The sequence below is a fragment of the Sus scrofa genome, chromosome 1 (assembly GCF_000003025.6).
Source record: "Sus scrofa isolate TJ Tabasco breed Duroc chromosome 1, Sscrofa11.1, whole genome shotgun sequence".
In the NCBI taxonomy this organism is placed as follows: Eukaryota; Metazoa; Chordata; class Mammalia; order Artiodactyla; family Suidae; genus Sus; species Sus scrofa.
In genome coordinates this window covers 86,672,711-86,699,076 of record NC_010443.5, presented here as the reverse complement: position 1 = coordinate 86,699,076, position 26,366 = coordinate 86,672,711, and the positions used below count along the sequence as shown (strand labels likewise).

The window sequence follows — 26,366 nt, the reverse complement described above, 5'->3', positions numbered from 1 at the left end:
TAGGTTGCAGACGCGGCTCGGATCCCACGTTGCTGTGGCTCTGGCGTAGGCTGGCAGCTACAGCTCCGATTCGACCCCTAGCCTGGGAACCTCCATATGCCATGGGAGCGGCCCAAGAAATAGCAAAAAGACAAAAAAACAAAACAAAACCCCCCCAAAAAAACAAACAAACAAACAAACAAAAAAAGAAATGTAAATGGCTCTTAAACACAATCCCACACTTAGGGAGGGGAAATGCAAATGAAAAGCAGATTGAGATATTTTCAAATAGGCAAAACAGGCACTTATATTGCTGATGAGTGTGTAAATCAATTAAAACCACAGAGGGTAATACCCTAGTATCTGTCAAAACAAACGATGTATCTTCTGGCCCATTAGTTCCTCTTCTGGGACTTTGTCCTGCAGATATATTTCGATGTAAAGCTGTCATTCAAAGTCATTCAATGAAGTATTGTTTGTAATAGCAAAGATTGGAAAATACAAATGCCCATCAATAAGAGGACCAGGAAGTTAACTGGTTATTCATAACAGTGGAGTACTGTGAAGATATTTTTATTTATTTTATTATTTTTTTCTTTTTATCTTTTTAGGGCCGCACCGACAGCATATGGAGGTCCCCAGGCTAGAGGTCAAATCAGAGCTGTAGCCACAGCAACACCAGATCTGAGTCGTGTCTGCGACCTACACCATAGCTCTGCAACCTACAGCACAGTTCATGGCAACGCCCAGATCATTAACCTGCTGAGTGAGGCCAGAGATTGAACCCAAGTCCTCATGGATGCTAGTCGGGTATTCATTAACCACTGAGCCACTATAGGAACTCCTATTTTTTTCTTTTTTGTTCACCTGCAGCATATGGAGTTCCCTGGACCAGAGATTAGATCTGAGCCGCAGTTGCAACCTTATGCAGCAGCTGCAGCAACCTGGATCCTTCAACCCACTGTGCAGGCAGGGAATTAAATCTCTATTCTGGAGCTGCAGAGACGCTGCCAATCCCATTGCACCACAGCAGGAACTCCATGATGCTACTTCTTAAAAATAAGGATGCTTTCTATGTAATAATGTAAAAATATCATTGTATTAGATTCTCAGGGCTGCTGTAACAAATAACCACCAATCAGGTGTTTTTAAAACAACAGAGGAGTTCCTGTTGTGGTTCAGCAGGTTAAGAACCTGACATAGTCTCCATGAGGATGCAGGTTTGATCCATAGCCTTGCTCAGTGGGTTAAGGATCTGGCGCTGCCACAAGCCAAGGCGTAGACCTATAGCTGTAGCTCCTGTTTGACCCCTAGCCTGGGAACTTCCACATGCCACAGGTGAGGCTGTAAAAATAAATAAATAAATAAATAAACAAATAAATAAATACTCTCAGTGTTCTGGAAAGGAGAAATCTAAAATCAAGATGTTTCAGCACGGCCACTGCTCTCTGAAGCTCCTGGGCAGGACTTGCTCCATGCCTTTCTCCTGGCTTCTACTGCTTGCTGGCAATCCTTGCCAGTTCTAGACTTGTAGACACCACTTCAGTATCTGCCTCCACCCTCATATGGTGTTCTCTAGATTGAACAACTGGGTACCACAGCTAGCCAAACTGACGTGTAAAACCAACCATCACAATCACCAAAAAATATATTAAGTGAAAATAAGATAAACAGTAGTGAGTAAAATATGCTATATTTACAAAGTGTAAGAACAAGAATTCATACTGCCTGCATTTGCATAAACTCTGGAAGGAGTCTCATAGTTATATGTATGCATGTGTAATTGGTTGGGATACTATGTACTTTGTCATATTTTAATTTTTGAACCATAGAGTGTATTATGCAAGTGAAATGTTTAATTTAAAAAAAAGATGTGGAGTTCTCGTCATGGCTCAGTGGTTAATGAACCCACCTAGCATCCATGAGGACGCAGGTTAGATCCCTGACCTCACTCAGTGGGTTAAGGATCCAGCGTTGCTGTGAGATGTGGTGTAGGTCACATACGTGGCTCAGATCCCATGTTGCTGTGGCTGTGGCTGTGGCTGTCCAATCCAGCTCCGATTGGACCCCTAGCCTGGGAACCACCATAAGCCGTGGTTACAGCCCTAAAAAGACAAATAAATAAAAATTAAAAAAGAAGAATCAACCATAAAAATCTGTGGTACTGGTGTAAGAAAAGGCAGATCATTAGAACAAGATACAAAGTCCCAAACAGACACACACACACACCATTTTTTTTCCCTATCTGTATTGCCTATTTCCTCAATAAACTCGTTTCTTTGGCTGCATTAAAAAAAAACAAATGTTGTTAATCCCTCTTGGAAAGTTTAGCAGAGGCAAACAATTATGGATCAAAAGCCTTTTGAGAATCAGAGAATTCATCTTCATGAAAATGTTCAAAAAGTGATAGCCTCTCCTATTTTTTAAAAAAAAAAATACATTTCTAACCTTGAAGGATTTGAAGGGCAAAAGAAAGGAGAAAGATCCAGCAGTTTCATTAATTGTACAGTTTAGGTATTTATGAAACACAGAATTAAAAGTGAGTAATGGTCTTTAAAGAAATTGATAAAATCATCTCTTTGCTATTATTGACATTTTTTAAAATGGCTGCCCCCACAGCACATGGAATTTCCTTGGCCGGGGACTGAACCCAAGCCGTAGCTGCAACCTACACCCCAGCTGCAGCAATGCCAGATCCTTTAACCCACTGTGCCAGGCTGGGAATCAAACCCACACCTCTGCAGCGACCCAAGACACTGTAGTCAGTTGGTTCCTTAACCCACTGTGCTACAGCAGGAACTCCCAGACATTTCTATTTATACCTTTTACACAGTTGATAATCTTCTGCAGGGCTACAAATTCCCTACATGTGCGATTGAGTCCCAGATCGGTATCTCAGGTGTGGAGCTTCCTTCTGCTTGCTGGACATGCCCATATGGACAACCCATGACAGACTCAACAGCTTAAACTGCAGCTCCCCATCCCCCTTTACCTCCCACACCTGCTCTTGTCATAGTCCCCATCAGGCCATGTCACTCTCATAGCGTCAGTTACTCCAGGCCTCTTCTCTCTCCCCCATACCCAATGAATTACCACGTGCTGTCAATTCCTTCTCAGCAATAACTCAACAGTTCATCAATAGTGTATCCCATTGGTTCTTTCTCTTGTTATTTCTATTTTTCTCAGATTTATTGAGATATAATTGACATTCCTTCCTGTATAAGGTTAAGTGGTACAGCATGATGGATTAACTTATATATTGTGCAGTGACTCCTGCAACAAGTTTAGGGAATGTCTTTCATCTGATATAGACTCAAAAAAAGAAAAAGCAAAAAAAGACAAGAATTGTTTTCCTTGTGATGAGAACTATTAGAGCTTTTTTAAAAACTGTCATATATAATATATAGCAACGTTAGCTATAGGCATCAGATTTTATGTGCCCTCATATTGAATGCTTCTTATAATCTAGGAGTTTGTGGGGGTTTTTTGTTTTTGTTTTTTGGTTGTTGTTGTTTTTGTTTTTTGCCACTCCCGTGTCTTATGGAGGTTCCCAGGCTAGGGGTCCAGTCGGAGCTGTAGCTGCTCTGGCCTACACCACAGCTCAGAGCAATGCTGGATCCTCACCCACTGAGTGAGGACAGGGATCGAAACTGCATCCTCATGGATGCTAGTCAGATTCATTTCTGCTGAGCCACAGCAGGAATTCCTAGGAGTTTGTGTTTTTGACTACCTTCCTCCAACCTGCCCACCAACCCACCCCAGGGCCTATCCTGCCTTCTTTGGGGTAGGATCTTATTCTATGACTTTGTTTTGAATTCCACATATAAGTGAGATCATATAGTATTTGTCTTTATATGATTTATTTCACTTAATTTCACCTAATGTCATACCCTTAAGGCCCATCCATGTTGTTGCAAACGGCAGGATTTTCTTGTTTTAGGGCTGAATAGTGTGTATCTCACAACTTCTTTATCCATTCATCTGTTGATAAGACAGTAGGGTTGTTTCCATGCCTGGGCTATTGTGAATAGTGCTGCTATGAACATGGAGGTACAGCTATATTTTTGAGTCAGTATTCTCATTTTCTTGGACGTAGTCCCCAGCGTGGAATTGCCGGGGCCCATATGGTAGTTCTGTCTTTAATTTTTTTTTAGGATCTTCCACACTGTTTTCCGTAGTGACAGTACCATTTTATAATCCCACCAGCAGTGCACAAGGCCTCCCTTTTCTTTACATCCTTGCCTGCATTTGTCATTTCTTATCTTCTTGATGATGGCCACTCCAATAGGTGTGAGGTGATATCTCACTGTGGTTTGGATTTGCATTTCCCTGATGATGAGTGATGTTGAGCATCTTTTCATGTACCTGTTTGCTTTACGTATCTTCTTTAGGAAAATGTTCAGGTCATTTGCCCATTTTTAAATCAAATTATTTGAATTTTGCTATTGAGTTGTATGAGTTTTTTATGTATTGTAGATATTAACCTCTTATCAGATATATCATTTGCAAATATTTTTTTCACATTCCATAGTCCTTTCACTCTGTTGATTTGTTGAGAAATTTGTCCCATAGCCTTATGGGGTTTCCCTTGTTTGCTGCTTTTAAAATTCTTTGTCTTTGGGCGTTCCCATTGTGGTATAGCAGAAATGAGTCCAATAAGAATCCATGAGGATGCAAGCTCAATCTCTGGCCTTGCTCAGTGGGTCAGGGATCTGGTGTTGCCATAACTGTAGTATAGGTCGCAGATATGGCTCGGATCCCATGTTGCTGTGGCTGTGGCTGTGGCTGGCAGCTGTAACTCCAATTCAACCCCTAGCCTGGAAACTTCCATATGCTATGGGTATGGCCCTAAAGAGCAAAAAAAAAAAAAAAAAAAACTTTCACTTTGACTTTTGACAATTGAACTAAAATGTGTCTTGCTGTAGCCTATTAGGATTCAAACTATTTGGGGTCCCTTGAGCCTCTAGGATGTGGGGGTCTGTTTCTCACTACAGGCTTGGAAATTTTTCAGCCATCATTGCTTTAAATATACTTTCTATCCCTTTCTTCTTTTGGAATTCCCATAATTTGAATATTGGGATTTTTTTTTTTATTTTGTCCCATAAGTCCATAGGTTTCTTCATTCCTTTTTTTTTTTGGCTCCCCTCAGTGGATAATTTCAAAAGTCCTACTTTCCTACTTCCAGATTTTTGATTCCTGGTTCTGCATGGTCGAATATGCTTTTGAAGCTCTCTATTGAATTCTTCAGTTAATGCATTGTTTAGCTCTAGGATTTCTGTTTGTTACGGTTTCTATTTCTTTGATGAACTTCTGAATTCTTCGACAATTTATAGATCTCCATTTTGTTAATGTCATTTGTTAGAACCTTATTGGTTTCCTTGAGTGGTGTCAGATTACTTGATTGTGTGTGTGTGTGTGTGTGTGTGTGTGATCCCTGATTCCTTGCATTGGTTATCCGTGCATTTGAGTAAGTGGTATCCACTTCCTGACTTTGACTTTGCAGGTTCGCTTTGGTATCACCACTTCTTCACCAGTCAGCTCAATTTGGGTTTCTGGATGTTTCTGCTGGTCACGTCCCTGGGCAGCAGGGCCTGCTTTTAGGGTCTGTTTTTGGCCGAGGCAGCTATTTGAGTTCTGAGGCCGGGACTGGTGGGGTGTGCCGCTGGCTGGAAGCAGCCGGATAGGACTGCTGACTTGGTCCTCTGCCCAAGTGAGCCTATAGGATGGCCTTGCTATTGCCTGGAGTCTCTGGTCAAAATTCCTAGAGAGTCTGGACCAGGTAGTGTCCTCAGCAGTAGGTGGGGCTAGGAATCAGCTTCCCATCCCTGGTGGGGTCACAGGACTGGACACAGGGCCTGGGTGGCTCATTGTTTGGGGACCCACCTCAGGCAAGCGTGTGGGCTGAATATCCTGGTCAGGAGAGGCCACGGGTTTGGCCCCGCAGACGGGGAAAGCCACGGCTGGGCTCTCTGTTCAAGTGCCACTGTCAGCAGGGCTGTTGGCTGGGCTCTCAGCTCCCCATGTGCCCTGTTACAGTCCCTGGTCAGTGGGCTGAAGGCTATCTTCAGCTGGAAGTGGGGCTAGGATACTTAGTTTCCCTTCTCAGACTCATCAACTGAGTATCTCCAAGGCCATGAGTGCTCTGGACTCAAGCCTGCCTGTGCCCCAGTTCTCAGTGGCTGGACAGTGCTACTGACAGCTCTGGGGGCCACCAGTTCTGCCCACTCTCCCGCCCTCCGCCAGGTCAGGAGTTGCTGGGTTGTGCAGCTTCCAGGTGTTCTTGTCAGCCCTTCCTGTCAGATGGGTCTAGGGCCCACACTCCATGGGTGGGGGGGCTCTGACCCAGACTTCTTCCTGGGTGGGACTGGGAGAGCCCACTTCAGGCAACTGCCCCATTTTCCTGCAGGGGCTTTCTGGTTGGGAGGGGCTGAGAGCCCCTGTGACCTGCAGCCGGCGGGGCTGTGACTCAGCTCTGCCACTGAAATGGGCAGGAGCAGGCTCCTGGGCTGGCAGATCTCTTCCTTTGAAGACCTGAATTAGGTAGGCTTGCAGGTCACCGAGTTTCCTCGCCAGACTGTGCCGCCAAATGGGGCTGCAGGTGAGCAGAGATGCTGGTTGGGTTTCCTGCTGGAGCTCTGCAGGTGGACACTCAGTCTGCCCAGCTCTGAATGCTGCTTGCTGGAAGACCCCGCCCCTACTTCCTCCATCGCCATCAGATGCCCAGTGGTTGAGCCCGCAGGTGCTCCTGTGATCCCCGGGAAGTGACCCACAACTGCTGGTGGTGCTGGATGTCATTGCTGGGCCCTCTTTTGCCACAGGAGGAGCCGTGGGAGTGGTGCCGGGCTGGCCTTGGGAAAGGGCCTTGCAGTCAGTGTGCCGCTGTTCCCCTCACCCTTCACTGCAGTCTCTCTGGGTGTGTGTGGGGCGGGAGGTGTCTCAGCCTAACTCCTGTGTCCTGATAGTCTCTCAGTGGTGTCTGTACATGCATAGTTGTCTGTTGTTCTTCTTGGGAAGAGGAGCCAAGTCAGGAAGGACCGTCTTTGTGATGTCATTCTCTCATTACTTCTTATTTGCAATTCCTGTATGTTTTAATCCATTCTCCACATTAGTATAGAACTGTCATCTTAAAATTCTCTTGACTTCTAGTAAATTGCAATTTACATAAGAGAAGGTCCACAAACCCTTGTTCAATGAATGAATAAATGAACACCTGGATGATGGGCAGTGAGTAGATTTATCAAAATAATTTGCAGCCATAAAGCAATTGTTAGAAGAAATGTCAATCAGTTAAAGCCACTGGCTAGAACTTAACCTCTGAAACAACTGTCCACGTTACATCAAACTATTGCAGATGAAGTTGTTTTTCTTTGTAAGTTTCTTGATTTTGTTTTGTTAAATCAACCAGAGATGATGGCACGTTTATGAACTTGAAAAAACTGACAAATAATAATCATAATAACCACAATAGGGTTTCTGAAGCACTATAGGCACCATCAAGCTGTATTTCCTAGTGGTAATTTAAAATTCAGAATTCTTTCAGTTCTAAATCCATACAAGTTGTATAACACAGAGAAATACTCTCCCTAAAAAAAGTGAGTAATTCTCAACCACTAAATTGTTATTCAAAGCACATTCTTTGTAAGTGGATCTAAATGCATTTCTGTAAAGCTGAAAGCATCCAGAGATATGTAGTGCTCATCTTGCTATAAATTTAAATGTAATCCCTGCCTGTATTTTTATGAATTAATAAAAATTTATTTGGGCATTTGGGGTTTTGCAGTTAAGGCAATTGTACCTTTAAGAGAGTTTCCTAGCAACCTCTCAGCAGCTCAGGAAAGACCCAGCTGACAATATGCACTGATTTAATTATGCTACTGGTCTCCATCAAACTTTGCAGTTAATCAAAAAGATACTTAAAGACAGAAAGAGAAATTAAGCCACAGCTGAAAATGAGAATTACTGCCGCAGGAGCAAAAGGGAAGTTTTTCTATTTTTCCTTTTTTTTTTTTTTTCGGGCGACATCCATGGCATATGGAAGTTCCCAGGCTAGGGGTCGAATCTGAGCCTACACCACAGCCACAGCCATGCACAATCTGAGCCAAAACCTCGACCTAGACCACAGCTCATAGCAACACTGGATCCTTAACCCACTGAGCAAGGCCAGGGATCAAACCTGCGTCCTCATGGATATTAGTCAGATTCATTTCTGCTGAGCCATGATGGGAACTCCTAAAAGGGAAGATTTTCTTAAAAAATAAAAAAAATAAAAAAAAAAAAACTTTCTACTCTAGAACACAGTTATCAATAAGCCAAGTAGCAATGAAATTGGAAAAGCTATGACTGCAGTAGGGTGTCAGAACCAGTATATTAACTACTCTAAGAGATTGCTAGTCCCAGGATCAAAATTACATTGAAATAATCATAGCTTTATAGATAGATTCAAACCTGAAGCCTCACTACATTTTCAATGGATTATCTAAATGTACATTTTCTAGTGGTGAAAAGTTTTCAGGGAACCGAGCCCTGCAGAAATATATCTCTCTTGAGTACACGTTTGGAAATAGCTAATTTCATCACCACTGCCTCCAACTGCCAGTCCCCACACCCCAGAATCACCACCACTGTTTTACAAGTCCAGACATGTTGGTCCCATCTTTATCTGTGTATATATATAGCTATTTATAACAGATTACACGGAAAACAGGTTTGTCCTAGATGAGATGGGTTTTGGGGGGGCTAATGCATAATTCAAGGAAGCCAGAGAAAGACAGATGGAGACCTTGTACAGCAAACAAAATCCAAACTCGTGAGCACATGGCCTACTTTGTCTATAAATAAAAACTTCGCCTGAATGTGTATAGGCATTCTTGTTTATATACATCTGTCTTCACTGATGCTAAGGAATGGACACATGAGAAATCTGAATGCTTAGTTCAAAATCTTCTTTTATTTAACATATTCCCTGTATATAGGTTAATTTCTTTCAGATATATGTGTGTGTGTGTGTGTGTGTGTGTGTGTGTGTGTATATTATATATATATAGTCCTTTTTAGGGCCACACCAGCAGCATATGGAGGTCTAACTGGAGCTATAGCTGCCGGCCTACACTACAGCCACAGCAAGGCCAGATCCGAGCTGCGTCTATGACCAACACCACAGCTCATGGCAATGCCGGATCCTTAAGCCACTGAGCGAGGCCATGGATTGAATCCACAACCTCATGGTTCCTAGTCGGATTCATTTCTGCTGTGCCACAATGGGAACTCCTCTTTCAGATAATTCAGTATTTCTTAAACCTTGGGCACAGAAATTACTAGTAAATACACACATCTTGAACACTGAAAAAGCTGAGCTTGCAAATTTAAGGAATTTGTTGCTATAATCAAATGCATGTTCACAAAGAACATCAAATTTAAACCGTATTGATTAGTTTTCCTTCAGGGAGTCCTATAAGATGTCTTGAAGGCTTTTCTGGAAGCTTAGGGGTTAAAGGCTATGACAGAGGAATGACATATTAACTACCCAGGGTTTTTTTTGGCCATGCCCATGCAGAAGTTTCATGCTGGGGATCAAACCCAAGCGACAACAGTGCCAACACTGGATCCTTAAACCACTGATCCACCAGGGAACTCCATGAACTAAACAATTTTTTGGTTCTGGTGGTTCCAATAGCATTTTTCTTTCCTGACTAGTTTAAATCTTCTGATATTAACCAGAGAGAGCTGACAGACCATATCTGGTTACAGACATAAAAGAGACAGTGGCTTATTTCTAGTCTAGACAGTGTGCAGTGTGAGGGGGCAAAGGTGGGTCCGTATCCTGCACCTGCACACTGGACCCCCAAGCGTTAGATTTGGATTTCTCAAGTCCTGCGGGAAACCACTTCTGTCTGACCCCCCACCCCCCACCACCACCACCTACGAGTGTTATCTTAGAGCAGTGGCTCTCAAACTTGAGCTGCACTCTGATCCGCTGCAGGGCTTCTTCAAATACAGCCTGCCCCATCCCTGGAGTTTCTGATTCAGGAGGTCTGGGGTGGAGCCCAAGAACTGGCATTTCAAACAAGTTCCTAGGGGACACTGTTGCAGCTCTGGGGGCGTGGGCGGTGAGCACACACATGAGAACTATTGCCTCAAGTAGAAAGCACGATTGTCTATTTAAATGAAGCTGAATCTGGAGTTTCCTTGGTGGCTTAGTGGAAATGAATCTGACTAGTATCCATGAGGATGTGGGTTCGATCCCTGGCCTCACTCAGTGAGTTAAGGATCTGGCATTGCTGTGAGCTGCAGTGTAGGTCGCAGATGCGACTTGGATCCCACGTTGCTGTGGCTGTGGTGTAGGCTGACGGCTGTAGTCCAATTTGACACCTAGCCTGCGACCTCTATATGCCGCAGCTTCGGCCCTAAATAAATAAATGAATAAATGAATGAATGATGCTGAATCTGTTCTTAAAAAGGAAAACCATGGTTACTGTCCAGGAAAGCGCCATTTCCTGCTTTGACCAAAGGTTACTTATTTATTATGAAGTTGGATTTCAGAGTCATGGGCCCCACTGATAATGTTGGAGGTGATAACATTAACTGTTTCCCTGCTTCTGTTCTTTGGTTCTGCTGATTACACTTTACGGAAAATATCTTAGATAAAGAACAGCTTTGGCTGATTACTTCAAGGAACTCCTCTCTAAGTGCTCATGGGAGTAAATACTACAGGTTATTGAAATTAGAAGCTAAATTTAAGATGGGGGGCTAGTTCTTAGAGAAGAAAAAAAGACTTCCATCAGTTGTACCCAGAAGTTTTCAGTATCCATGACTGCCCATGTAGGTTAACTCTTGAGTTCTTTTTTATCAGGATGAAAAAAATCTGAAAGCCACGACGTACTGTTATATATAGATTGTGTGAAAAGTATGTCTAGCCAGGATCAATACCAACTGGGACAGGAATTCTGAAATTTGATATTCAGGTCAGTGAATGAGAGAGGAAAGGCAGCTGCTTTTGGCCGTGTTATTCTGGGCGACCCCAGCTCTGAAGCAGGGAGCCTGCACGCTGAGCGTCAGTGCCCTGACTTCAGACCACAATGTGGGCTCCTGATTTCCATCTATTCCTCCTCCATGGAAACGGCTGGTGAAGCAAAACGATGTGTTTCAAACTGCTTCCCCCACAGTTCTAGAAACAAGCAGCCAAGCACCTTCTCTGCAAGACTAGTCTCTGCGTGGGTCTGTGAAGACAAGAGCCATTTCAAACATGGCTGATTATAGGGCAAAACAACATGTTTAGGTTTTAAAATTCCACATTAACAGACGTCTGTTGTAAAAAAATAAAATAAAATAAAAAAGTTTGGCGTGTTGAGACAGAAATAAAATACGCCTAGGGAACGCTCTCCCTCTGCTGACAGGCCACACTGTTCTTATTCTCATCTCTCAAGAGCACACCATCTCATTAATCCTCATAATAACCTTGTAAGATATGATCTGCCCTATTTCACATCTGAGGAACCTTAAGAAAAGTTCAATTATTTGACCAAAGTTGTAATTAGTAAGTGGCAATCTTCCAACCCCCAGGCCCGTGTTCTTGCTACCCTACCCTGGTTACCCATTTCTAATTTGGGGGTTGTTCTGGATTGAGATAGAATATCTTCATTTCTACAGGGGATTTCACGTATGTAGCATTTAGTATGCGGAGCTGCGGGTCTGAATCTCTAAGCCTTTTCTATGAGCTCTAAAGTGTAGTTTAAATGTCTTGCATACACACCTTACCTACTGCTGACCTGCTCACCTTGAATAGTAAATTGAACTTGACAGCACAACCCTGTGGCGTAGTCTGATCTTATCACAAAAATGGCTTGTCCCTAGGAATAAGGCATGTTAAGTAACCAATGCTCATTTCATTAAGAGCCTCTCCATGTTATTTTTTTTAATTAGTTGGAAAATAGAGGAAATATGGTTATATTCTTATATGTCAAAATGTCTTCATCAGGGGAAAAGGCCTCCCCCATTGCACAGAAACACCGAGCATTCCATGAAGAGGGGTAGGCAGGGTGCCACCGGCCCTATAGGTGAGCACACAACACAAACTACAGGAAAGATTTTCTTGTTTTGAGATGGGTGCCAGCCAAAGGGATGCCAATTCCAATACTGTTAGCAAATGTAGGGTTTATCTGGAAAGGACAGCCAGCAAGGCTAAGAGGTGGACAGAGTAAGCGCTACTATTGTAACCTCTGGAGCAAACCACACTTTCTTGAGCTTCCAGATTCTAGTCAAAATTAATTTCCTTGTTTTGCTTAAGCTAGTCCTCTTTGGGTTTCTGTGACTTAACCACTTAGAGAGTACTAATGTAAAACTCTTCCTAAAGTATTTTATTTCTTTGGATGGCTTGAGACTGTTGGATGCAGTCAGTCTATCACGTGTGTAATCAATCACTTACACATTACAACCTGTTAGTCTCGACTGTAAAATGGGAGCATTAAGTGCCTTCTTTAGAAGATACTTTGTGAGAAGCCAATGAAAACACCAACTGCCACACAGAATTCAACAATACCACTTCATTTCCCCTTTTTCTCCATTATCTTCTCAAGATATCACCCACAGTTTGAGCATCAAATGGTTCTGAGTGTTTTTTCATGTGTCAACTCATTGAAGATCTGCAAACCAGGAGGTGTGAACTATCATTAGCCCCATCTTACACAGGGGAAAAGCAGGGAGGCTTTGTGTATCCTTGGGTACACACATCCTGTTTGTACCCAAGGACGCACTCATTGAGAGAGCAGGGATACAGTCAGTCACGTTATACAATCAAAGTCCTGGGTTTTCTGGATTTCACAGTCTTTTTACTCTGAGGCCAACTCCCACCTCTCCTTATGTCACCAAACTTATCTTTAGAAAACTTTTCCAAAATGTAGCTGTAGATTAGGAAACAAGATCATCAATCATCCTGCATAGTTAGTGCTGAATAAAGGACGATTCTAAGTGCAGACCTCAGGGACAGGATACATTTTAGTACAGATGTTTTATGATGGTTAATTTGGAGGTTTGCTGTATTTTCCTCAAAGTATAGTGTCAATGTGTCTATATATACACACTTATGCTTGATTCTTTTTTCAATTATTCCCTAAAGGAAACTCTTAACAGCTGTGATAACAACAGCTGATGTTTACTGAGTGCTTATAATGCACTAGGCACCTGACAAAGCATTACTCTAAGTAATGAATTTACTCCTCACAGCCACCCTAAGAAGTATTAGGAAAGATCAGTAACAACTAAGGAAGCAAACACCACCCAGGGAGCAGGTAGAAGGTGGAGGAGGGGGGGTGGGCCCGGGTGCAGCCCATCTGCCGTGCTCCACCCACACCACAAGGGCAGGGTCCTACCTCCTGCACTGACATCGTGCCCAGGCACCCCCAGGAAGCACTCAAACAAAGGGTTAATGAATGAATACATGACATGCTCTTTCTGAAAAAGAGTTCCTTCAAATCGTACAAAAGGGGACTTTAATGTTAAAGGGGCGTTTATTGCGTAAAAAGGAAAAAGTTCCAAAGCAGATCCTTTCTTGACAATTTATGGTAACTTCTTTAATCCTAAAAAAAGAAATCCGCATGGTCACTGTAATACCTATTTCCCTTTTCTTTTCACCAGGCAGACTTGCAGGCTCTACTTAATTGACACCCAACCAGGAATACCAGAAATTTACTATGTCTGAATATGAGATGGAAAGGAGGATACGAAAAACAGTGAGTCAGCCATGAAATAAGTTTATGATTCAATCGAATCCTCCTTACCCCAACTTTTTACATTATAAGCAATATATGCCATATTGATAGCTATTAAGGGTAAAAGGATTAATTAAAACGATAATTACCTGATAAGACTAAGCACACTAACCTGATTTAGGGAAAATTCATCTACTTCAACTAAAAATACCGAACCAAAAAAAAAAAAAAAAAAGATGAATAATGACATAAAAACCCTGTAGGTCCTATTTCCACTGTGATGTGACTTAAGGTATCATTCAAATAAAAGAGTCACAGTGTGTTTTACAATTTTATTAGTAAGAGTTCTGAGTACAAATAAATTTCACTTGACATTTAGAAAAAAAGTTATTCACTAAGGTTTGTCACAAAGAAAAGCCTGTTCTGTACATTTTAATCTCCAATTAAAGCTTAATACCATAATGCTTCTAGGTCTACAACTGAATTTTAGGTTTATTTTAATAATTCTGTCTGATTGCAACTGATTATAGAGACTAAAAAACATCAGGTAGAAAACAGCAAGAGACTAATTAAAATGACCTGAATATAAAGCTTTACTTTTTTTAAAAAGCCTTTAAAACCAAAAACCTAAAAATAAGAATACTTTGGGCACAGCATGAACAAAATTAATATCACATAATTTATCAGAAACTGCATTACAATAATATTGTAGTTTATATATAAGAATGATTTACAACATACTAAATGCTTGTTAATATCAGTCATAAAAAAATCTATTTAAAAAATTTAATATAGTTCAGGAGTCGATTCAGCAGCAGATTCAGTTCCCAAAAAGTAAGAGGAACACAATTTCGAAGATGCTAGGTGGCACATCTTTTAATTAAAGACCTAACCACATAAGTATTGTCAAATAATTATGAAATTATATTCAATAAGCACTTATAAGAACTCAAGATAAAACGTTAACTCTAGTTCCCTCATCGGTATGTATGCTTGGCATCAAAAATCTATGAGCAAATACGTGGTAAATTTTTGAAAACAACAGGTCACTTTAGTATAAGTGTCAATCAACATTTATTTACTCTTCCCTTGACACACTACTCCCACTATTCTTCATCTGAGAGTTTTCTCCTTGGTTGGTGGTATATATTACTGCTTCTCAAAGACCAGTCATGCCCAGCATGACTCAAGGTCATCTATTCCTTTGCAGCTGAAGTGAGCTACAAAGAGCAAAGACTAAATGCTTTTCAACAGAACACACTCTTCCCCCTATTCTGCGAGGCAGGAGCCCCATCTTACACAGCACTTTTAACTGAGGGTGATTTAAAATCAGTCCTGAAAGTCCAATATATCACGTTACTGTTGTCTCTTTGGTTTGACAGCAAGTTCACATCTTAAAAGGACATATTAAAATTTCTAAGTTACATTACTCTGGAAACTTGTGTTGAAAAATCTTGCAAAACTGGAATGAAACGTCTTCTATTCTTTGTATTTGGTATGAAATCTCACATCCAGTCACTGAGATACTAAAAATGTAAGGGGTCAAGGAGAGGAATTAGTGATTACACTGTACCCAAGCCTCTGGGAGCCGTGACAGGCAACTGTCCATGCAAATAGACAAATGTCTACTGTGTGTCAGCACAGCTGTGGGTAAGTGATTTAAATTGGGAAGGAGCAGCATCTAAGTGTGGTCACTTCCAGAAGAGTGGTAAATCACAATGCTGTCACCGCTTCCTCCTTAGAAGCAGCTCAGCCTTGCTGTGCACAGAGGGACCCCCCACCCCTAGTCAGAGGGCAGGGCTCCCGGCACCATTCCCTGCCTCTCGGGAGCTATGCCCTGATTGGAGCCTCTCACTCTTACTTTCCATTCCGCAATCATCAGGAAGACTGGATTTAATTCAGTGAGGACAGGACCAAAAATAAACAGGGATAAAGCAGAAAATGAACATGGACGCCAATGGAGTGAAACTCCTCCATCACTAATCTAAGAGGTAAAACCTATTTGTAAATAAAAAGTCAAAACCAAGTAAGATAAATCTTTACTTTTGGTCTCAATCAAAAGAACCTCTTGCATTTTTGGCAAACTAGTTATGTGGTGTGATATGATCTTCTACTTCTTATTTCCACTGTATTCATACATTAAAAATTATTTCTTAACAAGGACTTTTTAATATTAAAATGTCTAAATGTTTAATAAAAAATACTGTATTAAAATACTTTAATATTTACAATTGGAAAAAACATATATTTTAGTCAGTCATCTCAGTGCTACTTCTTCAATTTCATCTTCTACAGAATCAACTGCTTTTACTGCTGGTTTATGGTTTGCATGTTTTAACCGGTGTCTATTCGAATTAAAACTTCTCCCTTCGCTGAGGAAAAAGCTGTCATCATCATCATCATGTTCCCTACCCCTGCTGCTTTTATCCCCAGGGAGAAAATCTGGAGGGTCCAAATCTCCTTTGGGGGCAGCCAGAGAATTTGGGTCACTGCTTTTAGAGGAAATGCTGCTGAGGCCACTGGTACCAAATAGCTGTTCCATGAGATTCGCTTTTTTCTCTTTTCTTGTGATTAAATCTACACTGTCTTTACTAACTTTCTCTATATTGTTTCTTTGGAAATCCAAAAGGCCACTTTTTTGGCTAAGTGGATTTGACTTCCCTGATGTTTTTGCAAACGAAGGCACATAGCTACCAAATGCAAGTTCATCCGCAGAGGCTGGGCTGCTGATGTCTCCTGGATTCGGACCATCTCCTTTTGCAGCTAAAAGACCAATGTCTTGCAAATGATGCCCATTAGATGTCTCGGAGGATTCAGAGAACATGTATGTTCTGGAGTTTCTCTCTCGGGAGTGCAGTTTTGATTCCAAATGGGGAAGCAATGGCAGAGAAGGATATTTTAGATTCTGAGAATCTTGGAGCTCTCTATTGATTTCATTCAGTTTAGCAAGTAGCATTTCTTTCTTCAGCCTTTCTTCTTCCTCTTCTTCCAGTTTATCCATATTCTGAATTTGGTACATTTCCATTTGATATCTTCCAGTTTCCAACACTGGCTTTTGTTCTCTCTCCAACAAAGCTGTCTTTTCCTTTTGCTTTTTAGCAAGTTCTTCTCTTTCCCACTCTGTTTGAAATCAAATTTTTAAAATTGCATTTTATAGTAGTCAATATTTTTAAATTAAAAACTCTACTCTCATCTTTTACAAAACAATAATCTTTAATTTCTGTATGATCAGTACAGTAAGGGTGGACACCATAAGCTTCATTTTTATACTTGATATTCTGGGTTTCAAAAAATTTATACATATTTAAGATTCACATTTATAGAAAAATTTTGTTCTTCAATTTAGTGGTGAGAAAGAAGGTTCCCTTGCCTCATTTTCACATCTAGTATTTCCTGTACACTGAAGGAAGGTGCTGGGATGGAAGAAGCAAAGACTTTTATCTTTTTTTTTTTTTTTTTTTTTTTTTTTTAAGGGCCACACCTGTGGCATATGGAAATTCCCAGGCTAGGGGTTGAATTGGAGCTGCAGCTGCCAGCCTACACCACAGCTCATGGAAATGCCAGATCCTTAACCCACTGAGCGAGACCAGGGATCAAACCCGTATCCTCATGGATGTTAGTCGGGTTCATTACCACTGAGCCACGATGGGAACTCCCTCCCCTGAGACTTTTATCTTAAAAAGAAACCGAAGCTCTGTACGTCATAACCTGAGGACGACACATAGGACACAATACCTATGTAGTATTCAGACAGGAGACGCAATAACCTCAATCTAATTAAAACGTCAGATAAACCCCAAATAAGAAAAATCTATTTAAAAATATGAGTCTGTGTTCTTCACAAATGTTAATCTTACAAAATATTTTTAAGACTGAGAAGTTGTTCTAGATTAAAGGAGACTGAAAAGATATTAGAACTAAATGCAATCATGATCCCATCCTAGAGGGAAGATACTACTATAAAGGGCAATATTTTGTCAACCAACAAAAACTATAATGTGGATGGCAGATTAGAGAAATGTGCTATATCAAAGTTAAATTTCCTGAAGCTGAAAACTAGACTGGCATAATCAAAGAGAATGTCCTTATTTGGAGAAATACATATGAAAGTATTTTAGAGTATGGGTATGAGGTATGCAACTTACTCTTAAATGATTCTTTAGTCATTAGTGCCACTTTGCTAAAATTTTCTAAGGATTTCTAAATGAAAAGGTTAAAAATATTAAAATATCTAAGAACACTACTACACATTTAATAACTTCAGTAAATGACATATATTCTGACATCAGGTTGTTCTACACTGACTCCAGGGGTAAAATATCGGTCAAAATGACAAAGTGATAGTCCTCTGCTACTTTATTCCCTTTCCTGTTGTGTTATCAGAACTGACCACATTACCCAATTTTCTATTCTATATTTTAACATATGGAAGCATTTCCCTTTGTGCGTTAGCCAATAGTGATATAAATATGGGTTCTATTTCAACTGCTATATTGTTTTAAATACACACACAATACACACAAATTTAAACAACAATTAGGTCATGATTTTACATTCCATTAACTTTAAGAGGGGAAAAAGTATTCCTCTGGAGATAGCTGATATATAACTAAGAAAACGCATGCAAAGGATTAGAGTGTGGGATCCTTCCCATTTATACCTTTACGACACTTTATCCAAACGGAAATGAACTTCATTTCCAATATCTGAAACTATGTGAGTTGGTTCACTACACTAGCACACTGGTGGATGAATATGTTAAAGATTTATTTTATATACTAAAACCAAAGAAAAATTATAGGAATATATTCAAGGCTTCACAACTCACTAATTTTATTTATTTACTTATTTTTTGTCTTTTTAGGGCTGTACCTGCGGTATATGGAGGTTCCCAGGCTAGGGGTCTAATCAGAGCTATAGCTGCCAGCCTACGCCACAGCCACAACAATGCCAGATCTGAGCCACGTCTGCGACCTACACCACAGCTCATGGCAACACTGGATCCTTAAGCCACTAAGAGAGGCCAGGGATTGAACCTGCAACCTCATGCATGGTTCCTAGTCGGATTTGTTTCCACTGAGCCATGACGGGAACTCCCAATTCATTAATTTTAATGTTTGGGCTCGTCTATAAACTAGAGCGTCTCAAGGTCAAACCAATAAAATAGGGTTGCCTTTCAGTTATCTCTACATCAAGCTTCAGTTAATACACAAGGAATTTTCCCCCTTTCATCTGAGTCCTATTTCATCTGAATTTCCTGAAGGTAAACTTGTCTTTTTCCCCAAACCCCAAATAATAACTGACGCCTTTATTCTTTTTCTTTCCTTAGTAAGTTCATTCAAATGTTTGTGACTCTTGATAGACTCCCCTCACCTGAATCACTCTTTTTGTTCTGTATAATCAATTCACTGTTCAGCTAGAAAATATCAAGGGAATCTAGCCCTTTCATTCCCAAGGAATGCTGACTCATCATCACTCACTTAAACAAATTCTTTCTTACCATCCTCCAGCTTCTCAACCTCCTGTTTCACAATGCGGAGTCCTTGATCTTTAACAAATTTGTCTTCTCTTTCCACAACTGGGTTTAGAATCCCTGCTTCTTCATGATCATTTCCCTTTTGAGATTTCAGATCCTATTACACAATTTTTGAAAAAATGCACGTTCACATGCAGGAAAAGGGGGAAAGCAATTTAAAGAGCAAAGATTTATGCCCCATTAATACCAACTAAGTTAGATATTCAATTTCTTAGCAAGACACAATTACCCACCTTTTGAAATATTTTCAAAAGCACACAGGTTATTGTCTTACTTTAGTTAAAGTTTTTAAAGAGGCATTTGGAAGACATATCAGAACCAATATAATGGAAGCAAAACCATTATGTAAAACTTTGAAGAGACAAGTATCTGAAGCATCCTTGCTTTGTACATTTCACAACAAAATCTGATGAATTAAGTTAACCAGAAAAGGCTATTAATAACCTATTAAAAGCCGAGAGAGACAGTGTTGAACTATAACACCCTCAGTGACAATTGCAGTGAATCTTTTGAGTTTATACTATGTCCAAAGCCTTCAACTAATAAATCTTATATTTAAATCAATTTTTTTAAAAGCTTAAAATTTGTTTCTTATGGTCCCTTTCACATGTGTATGTGTAATTTTCTTAATAAAAGTAAAATTTATCATTAGTGGACTGGTAGAGTCCATTTTCCCCTTTTTCCTTTGAGTTACAGAATCCCTTGAGTTTTAGCAGAGCATAGGGCTGCCCAAATGGAAACCACCTCTGCTAGCCTCCCTTGCAGCTAGACAGACCAGTGGGGTGTGAGTGGAAGTACATATGCAACTTCTGGTCACATTTATAAAAACAAAAGCTGCTTGCTCTCCACTTCCGCATTCCTCCTCCCAGGTGTGGTAAGCCAATTCCAACCACAAAGATGATATTACACTCTTTATGATTGAAGAACGACAAGACAGAGAATGATTAGGGTGACTACTATGGAACAAAGAAGTCTGCCTATCCTGGACTACTGAGTGACCTTCAGTATATTACCAAAGAAAGAAACTTGTATCCTGCTTGAGCTACTGTATTCTGGGTCTCTTTACTTTTTTTTTTTTTTTCTTGTCTGTCTTTTTAGGGCTGCACCCAGGGCATATGGAGGTTCCCAGGCTAGGGGTCCAATTGGAGCTGTAGCCGCCAGCCTACGCCAGGGCCATAGCAACATGGATTCCAAGCCGTGTATGTGACCTACACCACAGTTCACAGCAATGCTGGATCCTTAACCCACTGAGGGAGGCCAGGAATTGAACCTGCATCCTAACAGATGCCAGTCAGGTTCATTAACCACTGAGCCACAAGGGGAACTCCTGGGTCTCTTTTTAATAGCAACAGCCTCTGCTTTAACACAGCTCCCCCATTTGCCAAGACCCCTTAAAGAGTCAGGATTAGTCTTAAGAGCTCTATAAACTCCATGATTAGTTATTTCCACAACCCTAAAGTATAATGCACCCATTTTATAGATTAGGAAACTGAAGCTCCAAGAAGTCACACAAGTCACTAAAATGTCAGAACCATAATTTAACTAAAAAGCAGTGCTAACTCCAGAGCCATATCATTTCTCCCTATATCACACTGCTGCTGCTTCTGATGAAGCTTGTAATACAAAGGGCAATTTTTTTTCTTCTCTTCTAAAATTAAGAATTACATTGCTATTCCACACTTTACCTTTAAAAAAACCAAATTAACATGACCTAGTCTTAATGATACATAAATACAGGAAGAAACACACTTAGCAGACACAGTTAACTTACCCAAATTGGAAACCAAAAATGAAGAAACAAAAAACTAGAGTACAATGGGAAACAATTGAGCCCATCCTTTCTGTTTATACCACAGGAAGAGATCTAAGGATCACTGGGATATTTACAAGGCACAAAAACATGGGATTATATGAAATATACAGAATCCCTCATACTTTATTTTCTTTAGAGTTTCAACTGTAAATACTAAAGATAAAACCCTCTTAGAGGAAAGGACCTTCCAGTACTGAGTCTTTTTAAATGAAGCTCCAACATATCCCCCTGAATTCCACTCTAATTTGAATGTTCTAAAGTCTGATTCCACTGCAATTACTTTGCTCAACATTCAGTTAACCTATAAAATTCTCTTGTAAAGGAGGCCAAAAAAATTCATATAGTCAAATTCTAACAAATCATTTGAAAGCTACTATAACTTGCTATTAAACATTAAAGCAAGAAGGGTTTTTAGAGACTATCTGGTAGGAGATATAAAAGGTAAGAAACTTAGACATTTTTTTCTTCTTCTTCCTCCAATCCAGAAAGTACAACCAACCTTTCTGAAAGCATCTGAAAGATGCAATGTTAACTAAGAGTCAATCCAAAGGAGTTTAATAAAATGCACAGATGTTATCTCTTTCTCTGTAAAAGGTGAGTTGCATATTTATACAGCGACACTAGCTTCATTGCTGAAATTTTTAAAAGTTTGATATTGGGTATTTAGGAATAATTTCAAACCTAGAGTTTAGTACCTCATCATATTGCTAAACTCACCAAAGAAAGACGTTCAGGTTCTTCCCATTTGTTTTCATAACACATAACTGTCTGTGGTGTTAGAGGATATTCCTTCAGCTCCAAGTCTTCACTGGTTTGTACTCCTTTTGTACACTGGTTTGTAATATCACTCTGGCATGCAGCTACCATGAAAATTATAAAAGAATTTTTCTAATCGTATTGAACAGTGCTAAGACATATGGAATTCACCCTCTAACTGAGATAACACACGTTTCTCAGCTCCATGACTACTCACTATTACTGTTTTTACTTCTAGGATTTACTAGCAATTTTTGATTTGAGGACAACTGTGAGGGATAAATTCTATTGAAGTTTTACAAAGTTTATGTTTTTAACTTTTTATATTCCAGAGACGAAGTTATACTTTTGTTTTTTTAAAAAAGCATATGCATAAAAATAATAAAATATTTATGAGTGAAATGAAATTACAGCTGGGATTTGTTTCAAAATACTCTAGAAAAAATGTGGAGAAAAATAGATAAAATTAGTAAAATATTTAACTGTTAAAGATAAGTTATATACATAAATAAAGGTTTATTATATACTATAATCTCTATTTAGGGTATGCTTATGTTTTCACAAAAATTTTAAATATAAGTTATAATAAGAAAAAATTTTTAAATTAGGAAAAACATAATTTTAATGACCTTGGAGGAAAAAACTGAGAAAGTGAAAAGATTTCTGAAAAGTACCTAAAAGGACATTAAAATTTATTTCAATATATTTTTTCTTTTATCTTCCTTCTACTTCAAAATTAATTTATTATTAAAAACAATATGTTTTTCAACAATAAAAACTACTATACCATTTTTTCTTGATGTAAGTTCTTTTTCTTTCTTTGGAGAAGACTTTGGAAGACGATTAGAATAAATGTTTTTAATGTCCAACTCTCTCTCCTTTTCCTGAAAAAAACCCCAATATAATTAAGAATGTAGAGTCTCAATTTAAAATAAAGCAAAATCCCTCACCTTGTCAAGTAGTATTTTTCTCACCAAACTGGAATATATGTAAGTTCGGCTTCCCTTTGTAACTACCAACTACAGAAAGGACGGTCTTTAGGACATTTAGGTTAGGGTAGAACGATGATTTTCCTTAAAAATCCAAAAGGCACTGGCAGTAAAGAAAATCAGAACAAATGAGGCAAAATTCATTCTCTACCCACTCTCACATGACAGGTAGTACTGTCTTCAACTGACTTCTAGGTTTACTCACAGAGGCAAATCATTTAGTTTGCAACTCTCAAATGTGGGCTCCAAATTAACAACAGTGAGGTAAAAATTAGACTACTTTTTCAAACACAAGTGTTCTTGACCATTTTGCAGCTATGGATTTTCTCTGAGAATCTGATTAACAAAATGAAAATTCTATGCAAGTTAATGCATAAACAATTTTGCACAAAATTTCAACCCATCAATGACCTCTGGATAGAATTAAGAACACCAACTTTAACAAAATTAAATAATTTGAAAGCATCTTCTAACAATGTGAAAATGAAGAGCATTATTTGGAACTTCAAAAATCATCAATCATGGTATCATTGAAGGAAGAACAATAGATTATCCAACTGTGCAACTCAGAAAAACTCTAGGTCACATAACTTCCTTCCAGGATTTTATAACTTTCTCCAGTTACGTCATTCCTATTAGTGTATCTAATGTCTCATTTTTGGCTATAAGTGATTATATTAACAAATATTTTCTTTACAAATGTTAAATATTCAAATTTGGTAAATGATATTGTACCAGAGGTCCAAATATAAATAAGTATTTTAAAATGTGACTTTTCATCTAAAATATATTAAAGGGAGAAATGATGCAATTTAAAATAAAGTGCTTACCTTTAATTTGTGATAGAGTTGTTGTAGTTCCTTTTGAAGAACTTTATTTTCATCATAAGCCTCATATGCCCTTTTCCTTTCAGCAAGCAACTGTCGTTGGAAACTGTTAGTACTTAGCTCAAGGTTTCTTGATAGTTCCTATGTATATAAAGATAAAAAATAGTACATAAAAAAATAATTCAGAAAGTTCCCATGTGGTGCAGCAGGTTAAGGATCCAGCATTGCCACAGCTATGGTACAGGTCACAACTGCAGTGCGGGTTTGATCACAGGTGCAGCCAAAAAAAAAAAAAAAAAAAAAAAAAAAAAAAGAATTCAGTGAACAGTAAAATACTGCATTTAGTGTCCAAATGATATTTTTAGTGGTACTGAACAAGACATACAAATCAGGTTGGGCTTAGTGTTGGTAAGTATAAAATAAAATAGGATGTAGATTTACCTACAGTTCAGTAACATACTTAGCCTATTATTCCTTTGTTTGTTTTTAGCAATGGATTCATAGATAAATTCTTAAGCATCTGCATGAAGAGTCATTTAAGTTGAGAGCAAGAGACAGCCAAAGGATGTGATGAGAAACACTGGGGGAAGTCACTGTCTGGGAAATGGGAATCATTGTATGGGCAAATAGATACTGAGACAGCTATGTAAAATTACACAGCACTATTCAAGGTGCAGAGATTATCATTCCAGTTTTTACTTATTTTGGCTCTAAAGACACAAGTAAGGTCAATGTGAAAGGATGGATGATATTCTAAGCAAACAGACACCAAAAGAAGGTGGGTATAACCATACTTATATGAAATGAAATAGACTTCAAGCCAAAAAGAGTAACAAAAGGCAAAGAGGCTCATTAGATAATGACAAACGGACAATAAATCAATAAGATATAACAGATGCAAACTATTGCACTGGAATGGATGTGCAATGAGATCCCACTGCATAGCACTGGGAACTGTATCTAGTCACTTGTGATGGAGCATAATGAAGGATAATGTGAGAAAAAAGACCGTGTATATATATGTGTGACTAGGTCACTTTGCTGTACAGTAGAAATCTGACAACACTGTAAACCAACTGTAAAGGAAAAAATAAAAATAACTAAAAAAATGAAGATATGTAACAATCATAATACAAAGATATACAACAATCATAATACATACACTTCCCAATACCAAAGCACTAAAACATATTAAGCAAATATTAATAGATCTCAAGGGAGAAATCAACAATATAATAGCAGGGGACTCCAGTTCCACACTATCAGCAATAGAAAGACTGTCCAGATAGAAAATCAACAGGGAAATTTTGGAACCACATTTTAGAACAAATGCACTTAATAGAAATAGAGCAAACACTGCACCCAAGAGCAGCAGGATACACATTCTTGTCAAGTACACTTGGAGCATTCTCCAAGATGGATTATGCTGATGACAAAACAAATCTTAGTAAATTTAAGAAGAGTAAATCATACCAATTTATCTTTTCTGACTACAGTGGTATAAAAAATAGAAATCAACAAGAGGGAAGTGAAAAGATTTATAAACATGTGGAAATTAAACAACACACTTCTAAACAACATTAGGTTAAAAAAGAAATCAAAAGGGAAATTAAAACATTATCTTGCAACAAATAAAAATGGAAACACAACACACAAAATATTGAGGGGGTGCAATAAAAACAAAGTTTAGAGCACTAATGCATATATTAAGAAATAAGAAAGATCTCAAATAAACACCTCAAGAAATTTGAAAGAAAAAAAATAAATTAAGCCCAAAGTTAGCAGAAGGAAGGAAATAATAAAGATCAAAGTGGAAATAAATGAAAAAGAAACCAGGAAAAAAAAAAAAACACAGAAAGAATCAATGAAATTAAGCTGGTTCTTTGAACAGATAAACAAAGGTGACAAACCTTTACTTAGACTAAGGAAAAAAGAGAGAAGACTTAAATAAAATTAGAAATGAAAGAGGAGAGCTTACAGCTGATACTACAGAAACACAAGGAATTATAAGCCATTACAATGAACAATTATATGCCAAAAAATTATATAACCTAGAAGAAATGGATACATTTATAGAAACACACAACCTACCAAGCCTGAATCAAGAAGAAACAGGAAACCTAAACAGATTAAAAATGAGTAAAGAGATTCAATCAGTAATCAAAAATTTCTCAACATGGAAGAGAGGAGATCAATATGTCAAAGTAAGAGAACATGGAGCTCACCTCCCCCCACATACACATCAAAAATACATCTACAGGAGTTCCCGTCATGGCACAGTAGTTAACGAATCCGACTAGGAACCATGAGATTGCGGGTTCAACCTCTGGTTTTGCTCAGTGGGTTAAGGATCCGGCGTTGCTGTGAGCTGTGGTGTAGGTCGCACACGCGGCTCGAATCCCGCTTTGCTGTGGCTCTGGTGTAGGCCAGAGGCTACAGCTCTGATTAGAACCCTAGCCTGGGAACCTCCATATGCCGCAGGAAGCAGCCCTAGAAAAGACAAAAGACAAAACAAAACAAAAGAAAAAAACATCTACAGGTAGAACAATTCTCACTGAAAACTGGAAACAGGATTGTACAACCTAGGCTATGAGGAAGACACATAGGTAATCAGATAGGAATGGAAGAAAGGGGATTGGGCAGGGATTTGTGCTGCTAGGAGGGAACTCGGAGGAAATGAGAAATTGCACAGGTGAACACATGCCTGGAGAGTGAGTAGGTCAAGCCACAGACTGGGTGTCCCAGTCCTGGGGACCTATGTGG

The 26,366-nt window shown here is 39.2% G+C and overlaps 1 protein-coding gene and 1 long non-coding RNA gene across 3 annotated transcripts in view; one reads left to right on the top strand and one right to left on the bottom strand.

Moving 5' to 3' along the window:
- LOC110260718 overlaps positions 1-14,634 on the top strand; it is a 92,765-nt gene extending 78,131 nt beyond the window's left edge. The window contains exon 2 of the long non-coding RNA XR_002344062.1: positions 13,609-14,634. This is a non-coding gene — a long non-coding RNA (uncharacterized LOC110260718). The remainder of the gene's footprint in view (positions 1-13,608) is intronic.
- Positions 14,004-26,366, bottom strand: part of LCA5 (LCA5, lebercilin) — an 88,107-nt gene continuing 75,744 nt past the window's right edge. Inside the window, exons 4-8 of one of the 2 annotated variants that reach the window (XM_021092140.1) lie at positions 23,607-23,744; positions 22,575-22,671; positions 21,749-21,891; positions 19,183-19,315; positions 14,004-16,802 (exon numbers count right to left, since the gene is read on the bottom strand). In XM_021092140.1, the coding sequence (XP_020947799.1) occupies positions 15,940-16,802; positions 19,183-19,315; positions 21,749-21,891; positions 22,575-22,671; positions 23,607-23,744 (1,374 nt within the window). In that variant the 3' untranslated portion in view covers positions 14,004-15,939. The remainder of the gene's footprint in view (positions 16,803-19,182; positions 19,316-21,748; positions 21,892-22,574; positions 22,672-23,606; positions 23,745-26,366) is intronic. The other variant, XM_003121398.6, reaches the window with a different exon arrangement.